This window comes from Protopterus annectens, chromosome 3.part1, assembly GCF_019279795.1.
Source record: "Protopterus annectens isolate FY-2018-M chromosome 3.part1, PAN1.0, whole genome shotgun sequence".
Lineage (NCBI taxonomy): Eukaryota > Metazoa > Chordata > Ceratodontiformes > Protopteridae > Protopterus > Protopterus annectens.
The window spans coordinates 1,451,535,593-1,451,556,439 of record NC_056732.1 but is presented as its reverse complement, the minus strand read 5'-3'; the positions used below and the strand labels follow the sequence as shown (position 1 = coordinate 1,451,556,439).

At 43.4% G+C, this 20,847-nt stretch overlaps 1 protein-coding gene across 2 annotated transcripts in view; it reads right to left on the bottom strand.

The window, feature by feature from the left end:
- DBF4 (DBF4 zinc finger) overlaps positions 1-20,847 on the bottom strand; it is an 866,998-nt gene that overhangs the window by 756,376 nt on the left and 89,775 nt on the right. For both annotated transcript variants that reach the window (XM_044067525.1, XM_044067524.1), the window contains exon 4: positions 16,204-16,395. In XM_044067525.1, the coding sequence (XP_043923460.1) occupies positions 16,204-16,395 (192 nt within the window). The remainder of the gene's footprint in view (positions 1-16,203; positions 16,396-20,847) is intronic.

The following is a 20,847-nucleotide window of genomic DNA, read 5'->3' as shown; positions in this document are numbered from 1 at the left end:
ATACCAAAAGGTATAACTAGTAAACACACACACACACACCCTAACAGGGGGGGGGGGGATGGGTTGGGTGAAAGTCTGACTAAAAAAGTAAGAAGAGACAGAGAAATTTCTGTCAGAAAAGGTTTAAAACTGATATAAAACTAACAATTAAGGGTTTTTTTGTTAAAAGGGGCTAAAATAGCAAAGTAGCAAATCACTTACCAGGAGCTGGTAAAAGGAGGACCTCATCAGCGAAGCGGCAAACGAGATCGGGTACTTACCGCCTTGCATCATGGGATATGGGGCTGCCTCGAGCTGGTAAAAGTGACTCTCGAGCTTAGCAAGTGCCGAGTCGGAGCCGAGGATCGGCTCCGAACCCATCAAGCAAGAATGAAGGCGAGATTGACAACTTAACATAAGTTATTTCTTACACTTATTTCATTGAATTGCACATGTGTAACACTTATAATTGTGCTATACAGTTAATCTACTACATTTTTCACAGTTATAAAGCTTTTTTACTGTTTCATTGCATTTATGTGCTGTTTTATACAGTTTGTAAACTGCTTTTTCATACTGAGAGTTGCATTTTCTGTTTGAGTGCTCTATCTGTGCCTTTTTGATTTTTTGAGGATTCTGTGTTCTAGTCACGCATTATATCATATAATGTGATCCAAGCACACACAACCTTAAGAAAAACACATGAAGTCTGGGAAATAGGGATGTTCTAAGCGTTTTTTTTTTTTTTTTTTTTAACCAGGAAACTTGAATGAGGAAGAGGCGATAATTCGGGTGCTATTATAAACAGGTTAAGGAAAGATCCAGAACTGGTCTCCAGGCATTTTCTTTTTTTAGCACTGAACATCCTTGACTAAAAACCTTTTCCCAACTGGGAATGAGAAACAGGTACTACAGACAGCATGTGATGGACAGGTGGAAATAAATTTGTATGAAACTATCTTTTGCAGGAGAGAAAAGTGGAGATTCAGACTTTCTGGAAGTGGGGCTGCCAGGATGGGGGGAGACCAGGCTCCTTAAATATTCTGACTTACTGGATTGTCCTTGGTTTTTGGTGGTTCCAGAATTCTTTTTGGAGACCCCTTGCAATTTCTTCTAGTCTGTTCACCAGCAATTTGAGACTGATTTTTTTTTTTGCCAAAATTGGATGAGAGACTTAAGAGTCCCTTAGAAAAGTTGGAAAAGGAGGTCTGAAAAATCTTCTGGTTTCCGTTTATCGACTGACCCCTTTTGCACTTTTTGACCATCAGTGTAGCAGAGGAGTCCAAAACTAAATCTCTATCCAAAGGAAAATTTAAAATCTCATTTTTAATCTGGGAGGCTTTGAGAATGCAGCCAGGCAAACCTGCTCAAAACCATTGTCATTGACAACAGCCCTGGAAGTAGCATCAGCCAACATTCCTCATACATTCATAATTAGTCAGATCATGACACTTCTGATCTAGCTTCTTTTTAAAAATTTAAGTTTGCAGCTAATTTTACCTACCTGGGTGAAAGATTCCATTTCCGGCCGATTAATCAAAGTTCCTACCGAGTAATCAAAGTTCCTACCTAGTTTTTCCATGTTTCCAGTTTAACTAACAAATGATTGTTCCTTGTTTTTGAAACATCTGCCTACCCATAAGAAGTCCCCCTCTTATAATTCTAAACATAACAGGAATAAAATTAAATACAAGAAATTAAAGGGGATTGTCTTTCACCTCCCTTATTTGCCTGTTAAAGTTAGAAAATTCAAAAACAGTCTATCATTAGTGCATGAATAAATACAAAAGTCAATCCCATATTCTGTGAAAGGAATTAGTTTTATAAATTGGTCCCAGCACACAAAATTCTCTAGATAAAATCATTCATAAACTTGTCCAGGCTAGTAACATTTTATAAAGTCAGTTGCATCTCCACCAAAGCCCATCCATATATTAACCTTTGTCCCTAATGCAATGCAATGACAGTCCAAATTGTGTGGATATACAGTATACAGTATTTATTTTTCTTATGTGCACTACTTTACATATAATATATAAATGATTATGATCAGGTCCCCGATCAGAAAAAAGAAGTTATGTCTTACCATAACATTCCATCTGTGTTGTAGATCTTCATTCAGTCATTACCAATAGGAATTCAGTTCTGTCCTTGGAAACGACAACTGTTACAAAGCTCATGCCAGCCAAAAACTCTCAGCTAAGTCCTACCTACAATGCCCCTCTCAGTCTCTTGAGTTTGCCTGCCCTTATACTACAAGGAGATTAATAATAGGAGGCGGCTCTGTCTGAGCAGATACCCCAAGTAATAAGGTAATCCAAAGGTCCACCAAGAGTCCAGGCAGGGGAAAAGAGGGCGGGAAGTAATGAATGTAGATCTACAACACAGATGGAATGTTACGTCACGACATAACTTCTTTATCTGATGTTGTAAAGCTTTGTTCATTCCTTACTGTTACGACCAAGTCCCCATCTACTTCTAGTCCTGGGTGGCCCTAAGGAAGGATATTCCTGAGCACCATAGAACCAAAGGATGCTCTTCCCCTGGAGGCCAAATTCAATTTGTAATGAGTGATAAAGGTATGTGGACTTGCCCATGTGGCTGCTGTGCAGATATAGTCCAGAGAGGCTCTGGAATGAAAGGCCACCTAGGTCGCTAGTTGAGTGAGCCTTTATTTTGGAAGGCAAGGGCATTTTGTTTTGTTGGTAGATGAAAGTAATGGCGTTTGAGCAAAGAAGATGAGGTCATTTTGGAAACAGGTTTATACATCCTGGGTCCTGCAAATGCTATAAACAGCTGATCTGTCTTCCTAAGATTTTATTCTGTCCAAGTAAAAACGAAGTTGCCTATGAACATCAAGGGTATGTAGAAGGTACTCCCCTTTATTTGCATGATGGGGAAAGAAAGCAGGTAGGTCAGTAGAGTGGTTGATGGAAAAAACAAAAATGACCTTAGGCAAAAAGAAGGGATTAGTACGGAGAGAAACTCTATCCTTGTGGAAAATCAAATATGGTGTCTTGACACTCGAAGCCTGCAACTCAAAATCTTCTCGCTGAGGTAAGGGCTACTAGTAGTAGGGTTTTCCAGGACAAACATTTTATATCTCATGAATCAAAAGGCTTGAAAGGAGGACTTGATGTTGGTGCTTCAGTCATTAACAAATCCCATGGTTCTGGAGGGGGTCTGACAGGAGGTTTAATATGTAATACTCCTTTCATGAAGGTTTTGCACAGTCAGTGTGACATAACTGACGAACTGTCGATTCCACTGTGAAAATTTGCAATAGCTGCTAAATGTACTGTATTATACAATTCCTCCTCTAAAACATGCACGCTGGGCTGGCCAGTTGTAAATCCCTCAATAAACTAACGGAAAAAGGTCCGGTCGCCCGGACTTTTTCCGTTAGTATAAAACACTGTCTCGCTATGTTAAAATAGTTTAACATAGCGATACAGGTTTAAAAAAAGCAACGCAGATCTCCGTTGCTTTTTTTAAAGCTGTCTCGCTATGTTAAACTCCATTACCATAGCAACACAGTGTATAAAAAGTAACGGAGATCTTGCGATCTCCGTTGCTTTTTTTTTTTAAACCTGTCTCGCTATATTAAATGGGTTTAACATAGCAAGACAGCTTTAAAATAAGTAACGGAGATCTCCGTTGCTTATTTTAAAGCTGTCTCGCTATGTTAAACCCATTTAACATAGCGAAACAGTAAAAAGCAACGGAGATCTTGCGTTCTCCGTTGCTTTTGCCCACAGCTCTGATGTACTGCGTAGGCATGCGCAGTACATCCGAACTGCCGCGGAATACCAGACAGCTGCGGAAGGGCAGCAAAGAGGCATTATACAATGCCATTATTTAAGAAAAGTAATTATTTCTTTTCTTAAATAATGTCATTGTATAATAGCAATAACCCACGCCTGGGTGTGGGTAATGCTGGATTTACCCACACCCAGGCGTGGGTTATTGCTATAATAGTTGATGCTGAAACTCCAGCGTGTAACACAGTAGTGAGATATTCTAGGATCTTCTGAACAGGCATAGAGAAGGTATCCATGTTTTGTTCTTTGGCCCATATAGAGAACCTAGTCCACTTACTGAAATACATTTTTCTGGTGCACGGTTTGTGTGAAGCCAGGAGGATCTCGTAAAACGGGATGAAATGTCAGGTAGCCTAGCCATCATCGGAAGTGGAGAAACCAAGCTGTGAGCTTGAGGCTGTGGAGATTGGGGTGAATCAATCCCCGAGGGTGAGTCAGCAGTCCTTGAGATTGATCCAGCATCCATGGGCTGTGGGGATCAGGTGAGGCCATAGGAAAGGAAACCAGACTTGACGGAGCCAATAAGGGGCAAGGAGAATCACTTTGCTTCTCAACCTTTGAGCTTTCTGTAGAAATTTTGGGTTGAGCGGAAACTGGGGAAAGGCATACAGTGGACCCTGGGGCCAATCGCATGTCAGAGCATCCCTAGGTGACTCCCCCTGAGGGGGGGGATAAGGGCAAAGTAGCTTCTGCATTTATTGTTTAGGGGTAAAGCAAACGGGTCATAGCAAGGCCTGCCCCAGCGATGGAAGATTTCAGCTGCTATAAAATCGGGTTGAGGAACCACTCGCGAGGCATCAATATGTTCCTGCTCAGATTGTCTGCAATGAGAGTGGAGCTCCCGGGAATGTGTGTTGCTATGAGAAAGAGGTTGGAAGCCATCGCCCAATGCCATATTCTCATGGCTTTCCAACACAGGGGTAAGACCTGGTTCCGCCTTGTTTGCTGATGTACCACAGACAACTGACATGTTGTCCGATTGAATTGCAATTGTCCCAGAAGGAAGGGATGTGTGGAACGCTTGCAATGCTAAGAGAACTGCCCTCAATTTCAGGACACTTAATGTGCAAATTGCCTCTATGGGGGACCAAGTACCTTGGACCATCCTTCCCTGGAAAAGCCCCCCCCCCCCTCACCCTAACAGGGAAGTGTCCATGGTCACAGTGGCCCTGGGCAGGAGGAAGACAAAATAGTAGATAAAGAATGTTTTCTGGTTTCATCCACCATAGCATTTCTTTCTTGCAAATGTTTGTAAGGCGTATCGTGTGGTCAAGTGGGTGGGTTAAGATCAACCTTTGTGATGAAAGGAGCCACTGTAATAGTTTCATGTGCAACCTCACCAGGGGTACTAGGGTAATGGTTGCTGCCATAGAGCCTACTAGTTGTAGTACAAGGCATGCTGGTACAAATGTCTGTGGAAGGAGGATTTTAATCTGGTTTCTTTTGAAAGTCTGTGAGGAGGAAGGGAAGCTTAACAGGACAGTGTGTCGAAGATTGCTCCAATGAATTCCACTGTTCTTGTTGGAGACATGTTGATTTCTCCATAATGATAGAGATACCTTAGCGAAGAGCAAGGCCTTGAGTGCAAAAGAGAATGAGAAGGTTCCTGGTCATGGCGGTGAAGAGCCAGTCATCTAGATATGGAAACACCTGGAATCCTTGTAGTCTGAGATGAGCTACTACGACTGCCATACATTTGGTAAACACTCTGGGGGCTGCCGAGAGACTAAAGGGCAGTACCCTGAACTGGTAGTGATTGGCTCCCAGCCAGAAGCAAAGAAATCTCCAGAAGCATTTGTCCATCTTTATGTGGTAATACGCATCCAGGTCTATAGAGCACATCCAGGGGAGAATGGACTGCACCATTACCATCAAATTTTTGAGGTTTGATGAATTTGTTTAGTATGCTGAGATCCAGTATCAGTCTCCAGTCCCCTGTCTTTTTTGGCACTAAAGAACCTAGAGTAAAACCTGGATCCTATTTGGACTGGTTGGATGACTCTTTCTTAGCAGCTTTTCAATTTCCAAGGCTGCAGCATCCCTCTGAATGGGTGGAACGTTGGGGATTTGCTTGATGGGTCAGAGTGAGATCGAATGGGATAAGATAGCCTCTGGATATTCTCTGCACCCATAAATCCGTTATGAATTGCCAGGCTTGTTGGTGCAGAGAGAATTGCCCCGACTGCTTCCAGAGGAAAGCAATTGGGCCGCTGCTCAGGAGCACTGGAAGGGTCTGCCAAAGAATGAGTCCCTAGTGCCCTGGTTGTGTGGACCCCCCTCTGCACCGAAAGGGACGTCTTCCAGATGAGTTACCCCTTTGCCCTGGGGGGAACGCTCATCACGAGTGTCATGAATAGATCCCTGTTCGGGGGATGAACAGTGGAACCATCTTCTGCCAGTTCCCTCTTAGTGGCTGTCACCACAAACATGGCAACTACTACTTGTTCGGACCAGTTGGGTTGGTCTTCAGGTGTGGACAAAATTTTATTAGGCCTCCGGGGGACAGGTTCGATGTTTTATTGGGCCACCGGGGCCTTCCAGGCATGCTGCACGATAAGCCTAATGAGTTCACCTGCAGGTGTGGTCACCCAGGAAGTAGATGGACAGGCATGGAAAGCCTGCAAGAACACAGATTCCTCTGAAGGGTTGGAGGATTACCAGTCTCCCCTCCGTTTTGAGGCTCTCAAGAATGTCTCCAAATGAGAGACGTCTTCCGGGATAGACCATGGGGATCTTTCTCTCTCATCGTAAATCAGTGTCTTGGTGATTGATTCCTCAGGGGCCTCGAGATGCTTCCTCTTGCAAAGTTTCTTCTGGGGTGGCTCCCCAGTGAGGTCTGAGGAGGACTCCGAAGGAATGGTTCCCTTCAAGAGAAGGTCTTGTGTCTCCCATGCCCAAGATTCCAGAGTAGGGGGTTGGGACAGCTACATGCTAGAGGGGGATTCTGGTTCCAATGCCAATGGTGCCAACTGAGAGCCTGCAGAACCGAGGACCCTCTCAGTCACTTGAAACGCAGGCCCGTTGGAAGAGGGATGGGAGCACGAAACTGAGAAAAGACTACCTCGGAACCGGGGTCACACCCTGTCCCGACGAGCCCACCTCCGGGCAAGGAGCTCCGAGAGGACCGGTAGCCGCCAGAGCCAGAACCGTAGATGGTGCCACAGAGGAAAAAAAAATTGGTGCCAAAGTAGGAGTCACTGTGCTAACAGCCCAATCACTGCTCTGAGGGTGCAGTAGTGGAGCCGTGGCACCAAGAGTTACTGGAACCAACAGGGAAGTCTCCACTGTTGGCGCAGAGACAAGACAGCACCGGGATAGACATCGGTACTGAAATCTCCAAAGCTTAGGAGGAGGTCTGAGGAGGATAAACAGGTGAATATGCTAGGAAAGCTTCCGTTCCGAGAGGGAGGGAAGACTAGTCGGGGTCGGTAAGCCTCTAGCTGCCAAAAGCTGGTCCACAACCCTCAATACATCCCGTTCCGAGAAATTCCTGGTGGATCTGATGGATGCGGATGATGGAAACTCAGGTCTTTCAATAAATGGGCTAAATTGCTGTCCAAAAAAAGGGTCATAAGATGGGGAATACCTTGTTCTGGCAAGGTGCTCAATCTTTGAGACCGCAAATGTCATCATAGGTGGATCAGAGTAAGACATCAGTACTGTGGCCGGTGATGGCACAGATGCTGGTACAGGAGTAGTTGCCTGTGTCAAGATCAAGGTCGGCACTGAGGAAGAAGGCAGAGACACAAGTGCCGAAGCTGTCTGCGCCGACAGCGAAGAAGTTGTCCCGTGTCAAATCGGTTCCGAAGAGGATGATGTGTCAGTACAGAGTGACTCAGTTTTTGTTTTTCCTTATGTTTTTTTTAATATCCTTTGGATTAGGAGGTGGTGAGACCTCCGCCCCAGAAAGAGCCTCTGATAAGGGTGTTTTCAACATACCTTTCAAGAGTTTGTTTGTTCTTGTTCAGCTAACGTATGGTTGCTGAAGCCAGAACAAATATCACAAGACATTAATATGGTCAATGTCCAAACAATAAACACACTGCGTGACAGTCTGACTTGAGCATCTTACACCCACACTTATCACACTCCTTAAAACCTAGTTTAGTTTAATCAGACATCATGAAAAACACTATTACCAAAATCACAACTATAACTAACAAAAAACAGCGGAGTTATAGTAAAGTAGAAGAGGATTTTTTTTTTTTTTTAAACAAAACAGATAGAAGGAAGAGTACCAACAATGGTACTAAGAAATACAAGTGGTAAGGGAAAGGTCCTACCAAAGGTACGAGAGAGGGACAGTACCAATGAAAGAAATACAAGTGGTAAGGGAAAGGTCCTACCAAAAGGTAGGAGAGAGGGACAGTACCAATGATGGTACGAAAAGAACTACCGAAGGTAGAGGGTAGGTTTTTGGTAAAGTAAGAATTTAAAGATGAGGAGAAAGGCTTAAGAAAAAAAACTGACTAGAAGGTGATTATATAAACCACAAAAACACTACACTTAGCTTAAAAGAAAGGCTTGGCACATCTGACTAGGAATGCGGCAAATGAGATTGAGAGACAGAGGGGCATTGTAGGTAGGACTTGGCTGAGAGTTTTTGGCTGGAGCGAGCATGTTAATGACCATGTCGGTTCAGAGGACTGAAATTAAGTCCTATAACAGTAAGGAATGAATGAAGATTTACAACATCAAATGAATACATTATTTGTTCGAGACAGGGATGCCAAGAAATTCACCTTGAAAGTAAAGTTCAAGAAAAAGAGGAGAAAAAAAAAAACGCCTTAAGTTGCGCCAGCTTTGAAAGCAGGTAAAGCAGCACAGAAGTGATTAATGTACTTATGTATTCCCTGTTTAATTTAAAATGTCCTTATGCATTCCCTGTTTAATTTAAAATATTAGGTGTACTTTAGCAGACAGCAGGCAAAAATGGAAGTAGAAACAAAGATGGTTCATGTTGGTGGGAGGCTGGAATAATGGTTAAGGTGATTACTTTACAGGCCCAAGGTGCAGGGTTTGGGGTAATTGGCTAGGCTTAAAATGGCCCACAAGGGCAGTTAATCTAGTACTAACCTATGTACTGCTGCTGTTTACTGGTCAGAGCCATCTGCTTTAGAGCCACACTGGATGTTGATAACTGCTAAGCGCCCTCTTCATGCTAAGGATTAGGCTTAACAGCAAAGTGTCGTTAAGGATGGGTCTCAAGCTGTATTAGCGCTGAACCTGGATGTTATGCAACCATTTCTGGAGCGTAATCACAGCACTCCATGTACTACAATTAAATTCTATTCCATCAAATGTTATTCATTCATATAATTTATCTAAATAGTGTTGTAGAATTTTCTGGACAGTTGAGGCTGCAAATCTTGCAGTATCATCAGCCAATTTACATAAATTGAATGACAAGATAAATATAAAGTTCTCAGCACTAAACCTTGGGGTAATCCTATTAAAATTTCATATTCCTTTGATATGGGGTCAATTATTTGTAAGTAGCACTCATTAGCGACTGCTAAGGACTCTAATGCCTGAAAATTAGGTAGAACACCAACGCATCAAAAAAAAAAAAAAAATTTTTTTTCAGTACTGCTACACAAATTCCTCACAAAAAAGATTTTGTCTGGTCTCGGTTTTCAAACTGTATTCTCATTTCAGATCTGAAAAAAAAAAAATAAGTTATGTACTCACCGTAACGTTCTATGTTTGTTGTCCATCTAGCCCTTCATTCTTACATGTGGGTTCACTCAGCTGATTACAGAAGCTCAAAGTCTCTAAGTTGGCTCATGGCAAGGTAGGTATCCCATAATGCAGTGGTATCCATCCTTAGATCTTGTTTGCTGCTAACTATAATAGAAAATAGTTGTACTGTACCCTCAGGTAAAGGAGAAACAATAGTGAAAAGTCTCCAACATGAAGGAAAGAGCAAAATTTTCCTACCATGCCCTCTAGGATTAATGGATGGGAGTAGGAGGGTTGGTTCGTAAGAATGAAGGACAAGATGGACAACAAACATAGAACGTTATGGTGAGTGCATAACGTCTTTATGTTGTTGTGTTGCCTATCTCACTTTCATTCTTACATGTAGGACAGCATCCCTAGCACCTTTTTTTCTCGGGTGGCTTACGGGGAATACACTCTTGAGCACCATGGAACCAAAAGGAAGTTCTGTCCCTGTAGGTCAAATCAACTTTGCAATAAATAATAAAAGTATGCGAGCTTGCCCAAGTCGTGGCTGCACAAATACTATCCATTGAAATTCTGGCCTGAAAGGCAGTGGATGTTGCTACTGAGCTGGTTGGGTGACCTCTAACTTTGAAGGGAAGTTCCTTGTTATTGGAAGAGTATATAAAACGTGATGCGATTAGAAAGCCAATTAAATAATCTGATTTTAGAAACTGGCACTACGTTTCTTGCCTCCGAAAAGGATATTAATAACTGATCAGACTTCCTGAATTCTTTAGTTCTGTGGAGGTAGAACCTAAGTGGTCTATGCACAAAGTTGGTGAACTCTGTATTCTGCCTTGTTGTTATGGTTAGGAAAAAAACACGAAGTTCAATTGATTGGTTAATATTAGATTGGGAGCAAATCCTAGGGACAACAGACGGGTTAGTTTGAAGCGAAACCCTGTCTTTATGGGAGACCAATAAGGCGGTTTGACTAAACGCGCTTGTAGCTCATACTTTGGCTACCAGAAAAATTGTTTTCCAAGAGAGGAACTTTAGATTGCATGTGGATGAACGTTCACAGAGAAAAGGGTGGTGAGGTTAAGTGCGATAGGACAAAGTTCAAGTCCCAAGGAGGGACAGGCTCTAAATGGAGGTATCGATAAGGAACTGCCTTTCAAAAAAGCTTTACACAGTCTATGTGCCATCAAGTTAGGTGTATGCCGTCCTAAGTGGAAATTGGAGAGAGCTGCTAGCTGGACTTTAATTGTGGCAGCGGCTGAGCCTTATTGGAAGAGTTCCGAAAGGAAATTAAAAAAAAAAGAAGACATTGGGGGCAGTGAAGGGATCTATGTTTCTGGTTTGCACCCAGAAAGAAAATCTTTTCCATTTACTAGCATATAGTTTTATGGTAGAAACCTTATGAGAGGATATCAAGATATATCTAACTGCTGCAGTGAAATCATGAATCTGACTAAGGCTGGAAGTTGAGTAGCCAAGCTGTCAAGTTGAGGGTGTGGAGAGAAGGATGGAGCATTCCTGACATTATGTCAGCAGGTCTGAAACTGGGTCCAGAATCCATGGATCCTCCAGTAGATAAGGCCCGAGAAAGGGGAACCACATCTGACGAGGCCAATATGGAGCAATAAGAATCATCTTGCTTCCCAAGGATTTTGCTTTCTGAATGACTTTTGATATGAGGGGAAACGGGGAAAAGACAAAAGCCCCGAGGGCCATTTGTGAAAACGTGCATCTCTCGGAGTCTCCCCCAGAGGGGGATTAGGGAAAAGTAGCTGCCGCATTTGGCATTCATAGGAGAGTGGCAAAAAAGATTGTAGCAAGGCTGGCCCCATTTGTGGAAGATCTCTTACACTATGTTCCAATTCAGAGACCACTTGTGAGGCATCAAAATTGCCCTGCTGAGCTCGTCGGCCATCACATTGGACTTTCCCGGGATGTGTGTTGCTACTAGAAAGCATTGGGAAGAGATTGCCCACTGCCAAACTCAAAGTGAGAGTGATCTGGTTCCTCCCAGTTTATATACCACACCACTGACATTGTCCGACTGGATTGCAAACGTCCCTAGATGAAGAGTTGTGGAATGCTTGCAACGCCAGCTCATCTCTAGAACACGGATGTGCAAATGGGCCTCGTGTTCTTGCCAGATGCCTTGGACTGTCTTTCCAAGGTAATGACCCCCCCATCTGGGAAGCATCCGTGGTCACAGTAGCAACAGGTTGATGTGGAACGAATGGTCTCCCGATGGTTAACTCGTTGGATTGAATCCAACGAAAATCCTTCTTGCAAGTTTCTGTTATGATTGGGTGAGACAGAGGAAGTTCCTGAAGCGACCACTGGGAGAACAGTAACCGCTGTAGAATTCTCGTATGCATCCTGGCTAAGGGAACGAGGGTTATGGGTGAGGCCATTGTTTCCAGTAGTTTTAGCACCATCTTTGCCTTGACCTTGTGTTTGGGAAGAAGAAGCAATATCTGTTTGAGATTCGCAATTCTGTCAGCAGGAAGGTGTGCCATCATTGAAATTGTGTCCATTTCTGCGCCTATAAAGGTAACATGCTGACAGGGCAACAAGGCAGATTTTTCCAAGTTTATTGTAATGCGTAGCGGAGCATAAATTTGTAGGGTCATGTCTCTGGCCTGTTGAAGTAGATGCTTGATGGTGGCAGTTAGGAGCCAGTCGTCCAGGTACGGAAACACTCAGAACCCAAGACATCTCAAGTGAACCGTTACAACTGCCATGCATTTGGTGAACACACTAGGAGCTGTATTGAGACCAAAGGGCAGAGCACAAAACTGATGGTGACTGGCTCCCAGCTAAGCGCAAGTGACTCCATGATGCTCTGTCCATTTTTATGTGGCAGTACGCATCTTGGAGGTCTATCGAGCATATAGGTTCATAGGTTCATAGATTAGTACTAAGCTAACTGCCCTTGCAAGCCATTTTAAGCCTAGCCAATTATCCCTTGTGAGACTCAAACCCTGCACCTTGTGTTTCTAAGGCAAACACCTTAACCATTAGGCCACCCTCCCAACCTCTAACGGTCTTTCCCTAAAAAGGGGAGGGGAGTATAGACTGCAGCGTCACCATTCAAAATTTGGATGACTTTACTGATTCGTTTAATTTGCTGAGATCCAATATGGGCCTCCAGTCCCCTGTTCTTCTTGGTACTAAAAAGAATCTCTCGTAAGTTCCAAATCCTATCTGGACTGCAGGAACAGTTTGGATGACTCTAGTTTAACAACTTTTGGATTTCTACAGTTGCTTGTCACTGTGATTGGGTGGAACATCCGGGATTTTCCTGGTTCGAGGAGGGGGGGGGGTATGTAGTATCCTTTGTATATTATGTTTTGTGCCAGGCTTCTGGGTACAAAGAGAGTCCATCTAGCTCAGGAGTAGCACAGTCGGGCCTCCTTTCAGGAGCGTTGATAGGGATGTCTGCAAAAGGAATCACGGTCGCCCTGGTTTTGCAGACCCCCTCTGCATCTAGGATGGCATCTATCATTATTCCCTCCCCTCTCTGCCCCTAGGGAAGGAATCGCCTAGTGCATCTGGGAAATATTTCTGGGATTTCTTGAAACACCCTAAAGGGCAGAAAGGCAGGAAGATGTGGATCTTGAAGGGATGGAAAAACGTACTCCAACAGCAGAGTTTTCCCTTCCTGCTCGCATCTGGTGAGTGTATCCTTAACTTTTGGTCCAAAAAGTGAGAAACCAAAGGGGGAATTTGTGAAGGTAGACTTAAAGGGTTCCGCTATGTTACACAAGCGCATCCACGAGCATCCCCTCAGGGAAACTCCTGAACCCACTGCCCTACTTGCTCCATCTGCTGCGTATATCAGCCTCATGGAGGAGCTCACTATGGAGTTTAAAGGTGGATAACTGAGCGGTAACCTCTTCTGGTACCCCCGCAGTTGAAGTACCTCAGAGCATCTCCTAGTTCCCTCGGGAGATCTCTCTGCAGCCTTGTAAAATGGGCAAGATAATTCAGTGATCTAAGGGTAAAAGCTGCTGAAGAAAAAACATGCTTCTCATATCCGTCTATCGTTTGAGACTCACTGTACGGCAGACTGACAGATGAGGATGTCTCTGCAAGCTCTTCCTTGGTGGCTGCTGCTACCACCAACATAGCATCTACCGGCACAACTTTTGTCAAGAAATCTTTTTCCTTGGGGGCTGACAGAAACTTGTTTGACCTTCTAGAGACTGGCTCCATGGTGTCAGGTGATTCCTACGCCTTTAGACTGACCAAGTCCATGAGCTCGTCGAAAGGCGGAGACACCCAAGAGGCTGAAGGTTGAGATCTGAACGTCTTCAGGTACACTGACTCCCTCCTCAGAAGGGATAATGGTAGTCCAGCCACCTCTGTTTTAGGATCTCAAAGATATCTACAAAGGAGATGTCACAGGATGACCATAGGGACCCTTCTGACTCCGAGTCAAGTGTCACAGGTGACAGACTCACCAGTGGAGTCTACATGCTTCCTCTTGCAAGTTTTCTTCTGAGGAGACTCCTCAGAAGGGTATTCTGGGGAGGATCTCGGAAGAATGGGGACCACCCAGAGGGTGTTCCTGAGGATGCAGACCTCTGCTGTCCTGTGGATAGGGTGGCGCCAAGGCAGAGGCCAGTACTTTTGGGGGAAGAACATCAGCATCCTTGCATAGAGCTGCAGATTTGGCCAGCACACTCATCAGCTCGAAGGCAGACTTCCCTGGCTCAAAAGGACACCACCAGTTCCAAAGAAGCAGAGGTAGACACCGGTTCCAAGGAGATCGGCTCCAAAGCCATGTAGGAGCCGAGCTCAGGCAAGCCGACACACAGAGAGGTAGACTCAGAACCGAAGAGGCTCAAGTCAAAGAATGCACCTCAGGGCCGACTGGTGATATTCGGCTCCTAGACATTGAGAGTATTGGAGCAGATATCTGTTCTGGAAAGGCCACTTGGGGCACCAGAGCCAAAGATTCTACTGCAAGCATTACTGGATATTCTGGCTCTGATAGACCAGAATGGCTCTGAGGAGGAACAGTAGTGGTCGACAAAGATTTGGACGGCTCTGAGGCCAGTTGGGCAGGAGCCAAGAGCAAATTTGCCAGCCCTGGCGCCTTCAGGAGTCTGCGCATCACCATCTCCACATCTTCATCTGAGGCTCCTAAAGGACCTGGAAGAAAGGGTTGGAGAGAGATCTTTGAAAAATAGGTGATCTCAGAGTAGGAGAGACCGGTGGAATATCTGTTGACTGGTGCCAAGGTAAGGAATCTTTTTTCGGCTCTGAAGTACTTGGGGCAGATATAGGCATATCAACTGTAATAACCTCAAACGGTTCCGAAGGCAGTGGAGCCGATGAGGCGAGGGCCTTGGTAGTTTTTGAAATTCTCAGGAAGTTCAGATTTCTCAGAGGGCATTGAAGATGGCCTTTTTAGTCTTTTCTTGCCTGCTAGAGGGAGACCTTGTAGATTGTGAGGAAGAACTACCTAAGAAAGGTTGCAGGAGACCTTTCAAAATCAATTTGTTTTTCCTTTCTTGAAGTACTCTAGCTGAAAGAGTGACAAAAAGTAAAGTCTCTTGTAAGTGAATAGCCCCCAAACAGTAGACACATACACTATGCCAGTCCATTATAGACAGAGTGCATTTTTTAAAACCCGAAGGTTTATGGCCCTTTTCGATTCTTTAGGCATAATTGCAGAAAACAACTCTATAAAGTACAAAGGGGATTAGTTAAGTCCTCTAACTAAAATGGAGGTTAACTATTGGAGGGAAGAGGAAAAAAACACAGCACAGTAAAAGCTAGAGAGAGAGGACTAGGTCCTCTAACTTAAACGGGCCTAGCCCTTGAAAACGCTGAACTAAAATACCCAAGCCTAGAGAAACACACAAGGCAGAAGATTAATAGCAACACAACACACTAAATAACAGCAAGTCTTGCAATTTAAACACACGCTATCAAAAAGTCGTAAAGAGCCAATAAGGGCTCAACAGCAAATACTAACTATAGATAATCTAACTACCACTACAGGATACCAACAAAACAGGCTGCGGAAAAACATCGGCCAAACAGTTGACAAACCAGCGACAACTATTTAACAAACTACTGTCTCAATAACAGTAATGCTAACTATATTCTAACTATGTTCTAACTACTAAGAAAAACAAGCTACAAGCACAAAAAAATGCAGAAAAAAGGTTAAACTTAGCCACGGCCAAGAAGAGCACTTCTGAACTCGTAAAGCAGCAAATGAGATCAGAGGAGTGATACCACTGCATTATGGGATACCTACCTTGCCACAAGCCAACTTAAAGACTTCGTGCTTCTGTAAATCGGCCAAAACAGAGCAGAGGATTGGCTCCAAACCCACAAGTAAGAATGAAGGCAAGATACGACAACATAACATCATCTTTTTCTTGAATTTGCTAAATGCTCAAACCCCACAAATACCTTCAGTACTCACCACAGAGGAAATATTTCACTTTTCATTTTGTGTACAAAGTCCTGCCTTCTCTTATTTTTCACAGTCAGATAACTGGCTGAAGTGCAATCAAGTCGCCTTATTCTTAAAGTTAATAACACTGATAATGTGCAGTATATGCAAGGAAGTATTAACGTTGACCCAGAGTACCATATGTGGGGATATCATTTAAATATTGACAGCAATTAAAAAAACCTGCAGTTCTGAAAAACATCCAGTTTTCAAAACAGGTAATCTAAGTGAATTTAAACTTACAGCCTGCACAGTTCGATGAGAATTCCCTTCCTGACTACCTTTTCGGCTGCTTGGGTGAGGAGAACTGTTCCCTGTTGCTGCAGATTCTGGACTTGGCACAGGAGAGTTCCGTCCAAATGAATGAGCAAACTTTGCTTCCTTTTTGTTAGAAATTAGATAACTGATGTCCTTGCTCAGAAAGCTTTCAATTGTCTGTTTAATGAGGGGGAGGGGGAGGAAAAAGAAGAAAAAAAAACAAAAAAAAAAAAACAAACAACAAATGAGTAACTTAACAGAGCAGCTAAGTACATTCAGAATTCCTCAAGCATGTGAGCATTTGATATCACTGATAAGAAGCAACTATTAATTTAGTGGAGTCTGCTGCATTTCTGTCCAAGTATTGTGGGTCTACTTTGCTTAAAAGTGAACACACATTCATATCATCTTGCCCTTGAAGGTTTTAAGAGCCAGCATGGGATATTGGATACAGTACTCTGCTGCAAAGCCTGAAACTTGGAATTGAATCTCGACACCACTGGATACTGTATTTCCCTCAACTTCTGCCTACTCCCTGGATACTGTATTTCCCTCAGCCTACTCCCTGGATACTGTATTTCCCTCAACTTCTGCCTACTCCCAAGTCACTTGCAAGACTACTAGTCTCAACTATGCCTAGTAAAAATAAACAATGTAAACATTGGTTTCCTTTACTAAAGTCATTAGCAGAAACATAATCATGTAGCAATTATTCAGAAAAAAATTACTAGCCACCTTACAATTTACACAACTTTACATAAACTTTATAATTATTATGCTGCTAATAACATTTTTATAAAATACTACAGCAGCTGAACAGTTTCTCCCATATTCCAAAGACACGTAACAGGTGAAATCAGCACTAAATTGGCCATAGATGTGTGTGCATGGCATGGAAGAAAAACCACAGCAGAGCTAGCCATCCCACCATGCGAATCTTTACTCCAAATGATTGTTACTGCTGATGTGACATCCTGACCCCAGGGGCAAAAATGGGAAAAGGGGGTTGTGGATGATCTGTAGAAGCTGAACAAGCATTTTTTTCATTTTGTAGATAGGTACATTAAGTGGGTACAAAACAACAGGGGGGAAGTACAAGCACCTATCAGGCATGAAGGGGATTCTACATTTCACTGAGAAGGCTTACCATGACAAAATGCACAACTGTCAGCTCAAAAGTTAACTATGATACTGAGTATGAAATTAATCTATTGTGCACACATCTACATAGGTACAAAATCCTACGGTAACAGGATTTACACGATTAGAACTATTTAGGTACATCTGGACAAATGTTAGGGTTTATTACAAGATTCCAAAGTTCTGCTTGATGAAAACCTACTGGAAGAAGGTGAACAACATCCATTTACAATGCCAGCTAATTTTCTACATCTACAAGTAGTTCAAACCATTATAGCTGCTATAGGGAGATGACAGCATCTTGAATGTGTACATCTCACTCTGTATAGATCAGAGATTTTTTTTTCTATAGCATCTGTTTGTAAAAATATATTTTCATTACAGCCGAGTGCACCACCAGGCATTTCTGTAGTTACCACCTACTCCGCCTCTAGGCTTCAAATGTTGCTTGCTCATATTTGCATTAATATTTCCAAAATCATGCTACATACAAGGTAGCAGAATATTTTACTTTGACTCATACATGATGACAAACACAATTGCAATGATACTTGACCTCTGTCAGTGAGTATGTGTTAGAAATGTAAGATGATAACTTCATTTTTTTTAAAGCCTCAAGCCACACCCACTGGGAGTTAAAGGCACAAACTCAAAAGAGCTGTACGGGAGGGAAGGAGTTAAAAACAGGTGTTTGTAGTTAGGATTTCATAACACACTAATGATAATGACTCATCAAGGACAACAGTGTCTGCTGTGAAATGAAAGGGAAAGAGATCATGCAAGCTTACTGGTGCCACTTAGAAATGCAAGTCCAATAAGTCTATAACAGTTTGAACTTTTTCTACTGAACTCACAAAAGTATGTTGTGATGCTTACCTACCTATAACATACACATTTCTGATTTGAGACACAAGGACAGACACACGCACATCTTTATCTTCACGTAGTATTCTTCATTTCATTAAACTGGCATGATGCTCTAGCATAAATCCACTGACCCAGAAATATTTACTTGTAAAGTGATGACCGGTTATATAAACACCCCCCCCCCCCCCAGTGGAAACCAGGTTCAAAACAGAATTTCAGACTGTGCCAATATATTTCTGTTAGGTGGTATACATTTACCAGTGTAAGAAAAGGAGTATTTGCATATTTTTTGGGTAATGAATCTGCAGTAACAATGTCATGACATTATAACAAAGTAAAATTTCAAAAAGTTAAACGTCTTCATTAGGTTTGTAAAATGTCACGCAGCAAACAGCTGAAATGAAACGCTAACAGTGTATCGCAATTAAATATGCCAATTCTGATAGGATAAATCTAGTTATAAACTTTAAAAATGAGACAAACTATATTAAAAATACATAAAAAGAAAAAAAAAAAGGATGATTCATACGGGTCCATATTACTTTGCTGAATCACTGTTTAGCAAATGCCTCTGTCGAACATCTATTGAGCGAACAACCTAATCAAATTAGAAGTTATGTACTCACCATAACGTTCCATCTGAGTAGGTGTATTCATTTGTCTGCAACCTGTGGGTTATGGATCCGATATCAGATCCGAACCGGCATGGTTTTCCAGCTATGGATCCAAGCTCTCAGCTCCTCCCCTCACCCATAATGCCCTGCTCTACCCTCATGACCTCAGATCGAGTTTGCCAAAGCAACAACACCCTGAAAAGGGTAACATAGAATATGCAGGAAACTGAAAGGCCAGGGGGATAGGAGGCGGGATGAGTTGCAGACAAATGAATACACCTACTCAGATGGAACGTTATGGTGAGTACATAACTTCTAAATCTGAAGTAGGATATTCATTTGTCTGCAACCTGTGGGACAGAGTCCCCAGCTACCTGAATCTTGGGCGGCCATCATGGAAGGATATTCCGGAGCACCTGGAGCCAAAGGATGCTCTACCCTAGATGCAAGATCCAACTTATAGTGGGAAATAAAAGTATGAGATGAAGCCCACGTGGCTGCTGCACAAATATCATCTAGAGGAATCCTAGCCTTGAAGGCTGCCGAGGTAGATACTGACCGGGTTGAATGGGCATGAACACCCTCCGCGGGCCTTCCTGAAGCTTGATAAGCCAATAAGATGCACTGTGAAATCCAGCGGGACAGAGAAACTTTAGAAATTGGCTTGCCCAAATTAAATTTTGCAAAGGAAATAAACAACTGGTCGGATTGCCTATGACCAGCCGTCCTGTTTAGATAAAATCTAAGTTGCCTGTGAACATCTAATGAGTGAAGCTTATATTCACCTTTGTTTTCATATTTAGGAAGAAAACAGGAGGTTAATGGATTGATTGATGTTTGCTTCAGAAGCGACTTTAGGAAGAAAGGACGGGTTGGTCCTGAGGTAGACACGGTCCGGATGAAATACCAAGTAAGGAGGTTTAGCTGATAATGCTTGAAGCCCAGAAACTCTCTTGGCCGATGTAATGGCTACCAAAAAGGCTGTCTTGTAGGACAAGAATTTGAGATCCACCGTAGCCGCTGGCTCGAAGGCGGTCAAGGCCTGTAGAACCAGAGAGAGGTCCCAAGGAGGAACCGCTTGTTTTACAGGGGCCTGAGAAGAAAAGTACCTTTAAGAAAAATTTTACACAATTTGGCTGACATAAGAGGATTAGAGTCATGGCCAATGTGATAATGAGAAATTGCCGCCAGTTGTACTTTGACTGTGGAACTGCTGGCACCATCGTTAAAAGAGTGGTTAGAAAGTCAAGCACTAATGGAAGAGGAACCGTGAAGGGATTCAGGCCTTGCCGCTCCGCCCACAAAGAAAACCGCTTCCACTTGCTGCGTAGACCTTTCTAGTGGACGGTTTATGAGCTGCCACCAGAATTGCCTTAACAGGTGACGAAATACCGGGAGTCCTGATCAAGAGTGGAACTGGAGCAGCCAAGCTGTCAGCTTCAGGTTGTCCAGATTCGGAGGAGGTATGCAGGATGGATGGGATATCAGATCCGAATGGGATCTAGAATCCAAGGAGGATTCACCGAGTGAGACCTTAGGAAGGGGAACCAGATCTGTCGAGGCCAAAACGGAGCAATGAGAATCATTCTGCAACCCACCCGAGAGGCTTTCTGAAGAACTTGGAGCATCAGAGGCAAGGGTGGATAAGCATACAGAAGACCGGGTGGCCAAGCATGCACCAGAGCTGCCTCTTGGGGAACCTCCGGGAGGAGGTATCAGAGCGAAAAACTGTCGCACTTGGTGTTTGAGGGAGAGGCAAAAGATCGCATGAAGGAGTTCCCCACCGTGCGAATATGCGTTCGCTACTCGACAATTGAGAGACCACCGTAAGGGGTCAGAATGGTGCGACTGAGCTTGTCCGCTAGGATGTTGGACCGACCGAATGTGCGTTGCTATTAGAAAGCGGTTGGTGGAGATTGCCCATTCCCAAACTCTCATGGCTTCTCGACAAAGAGGGTAAGACCTTGTTCCCCTTGCTTGTTGATGTACCAGACCACAGACATGTTGT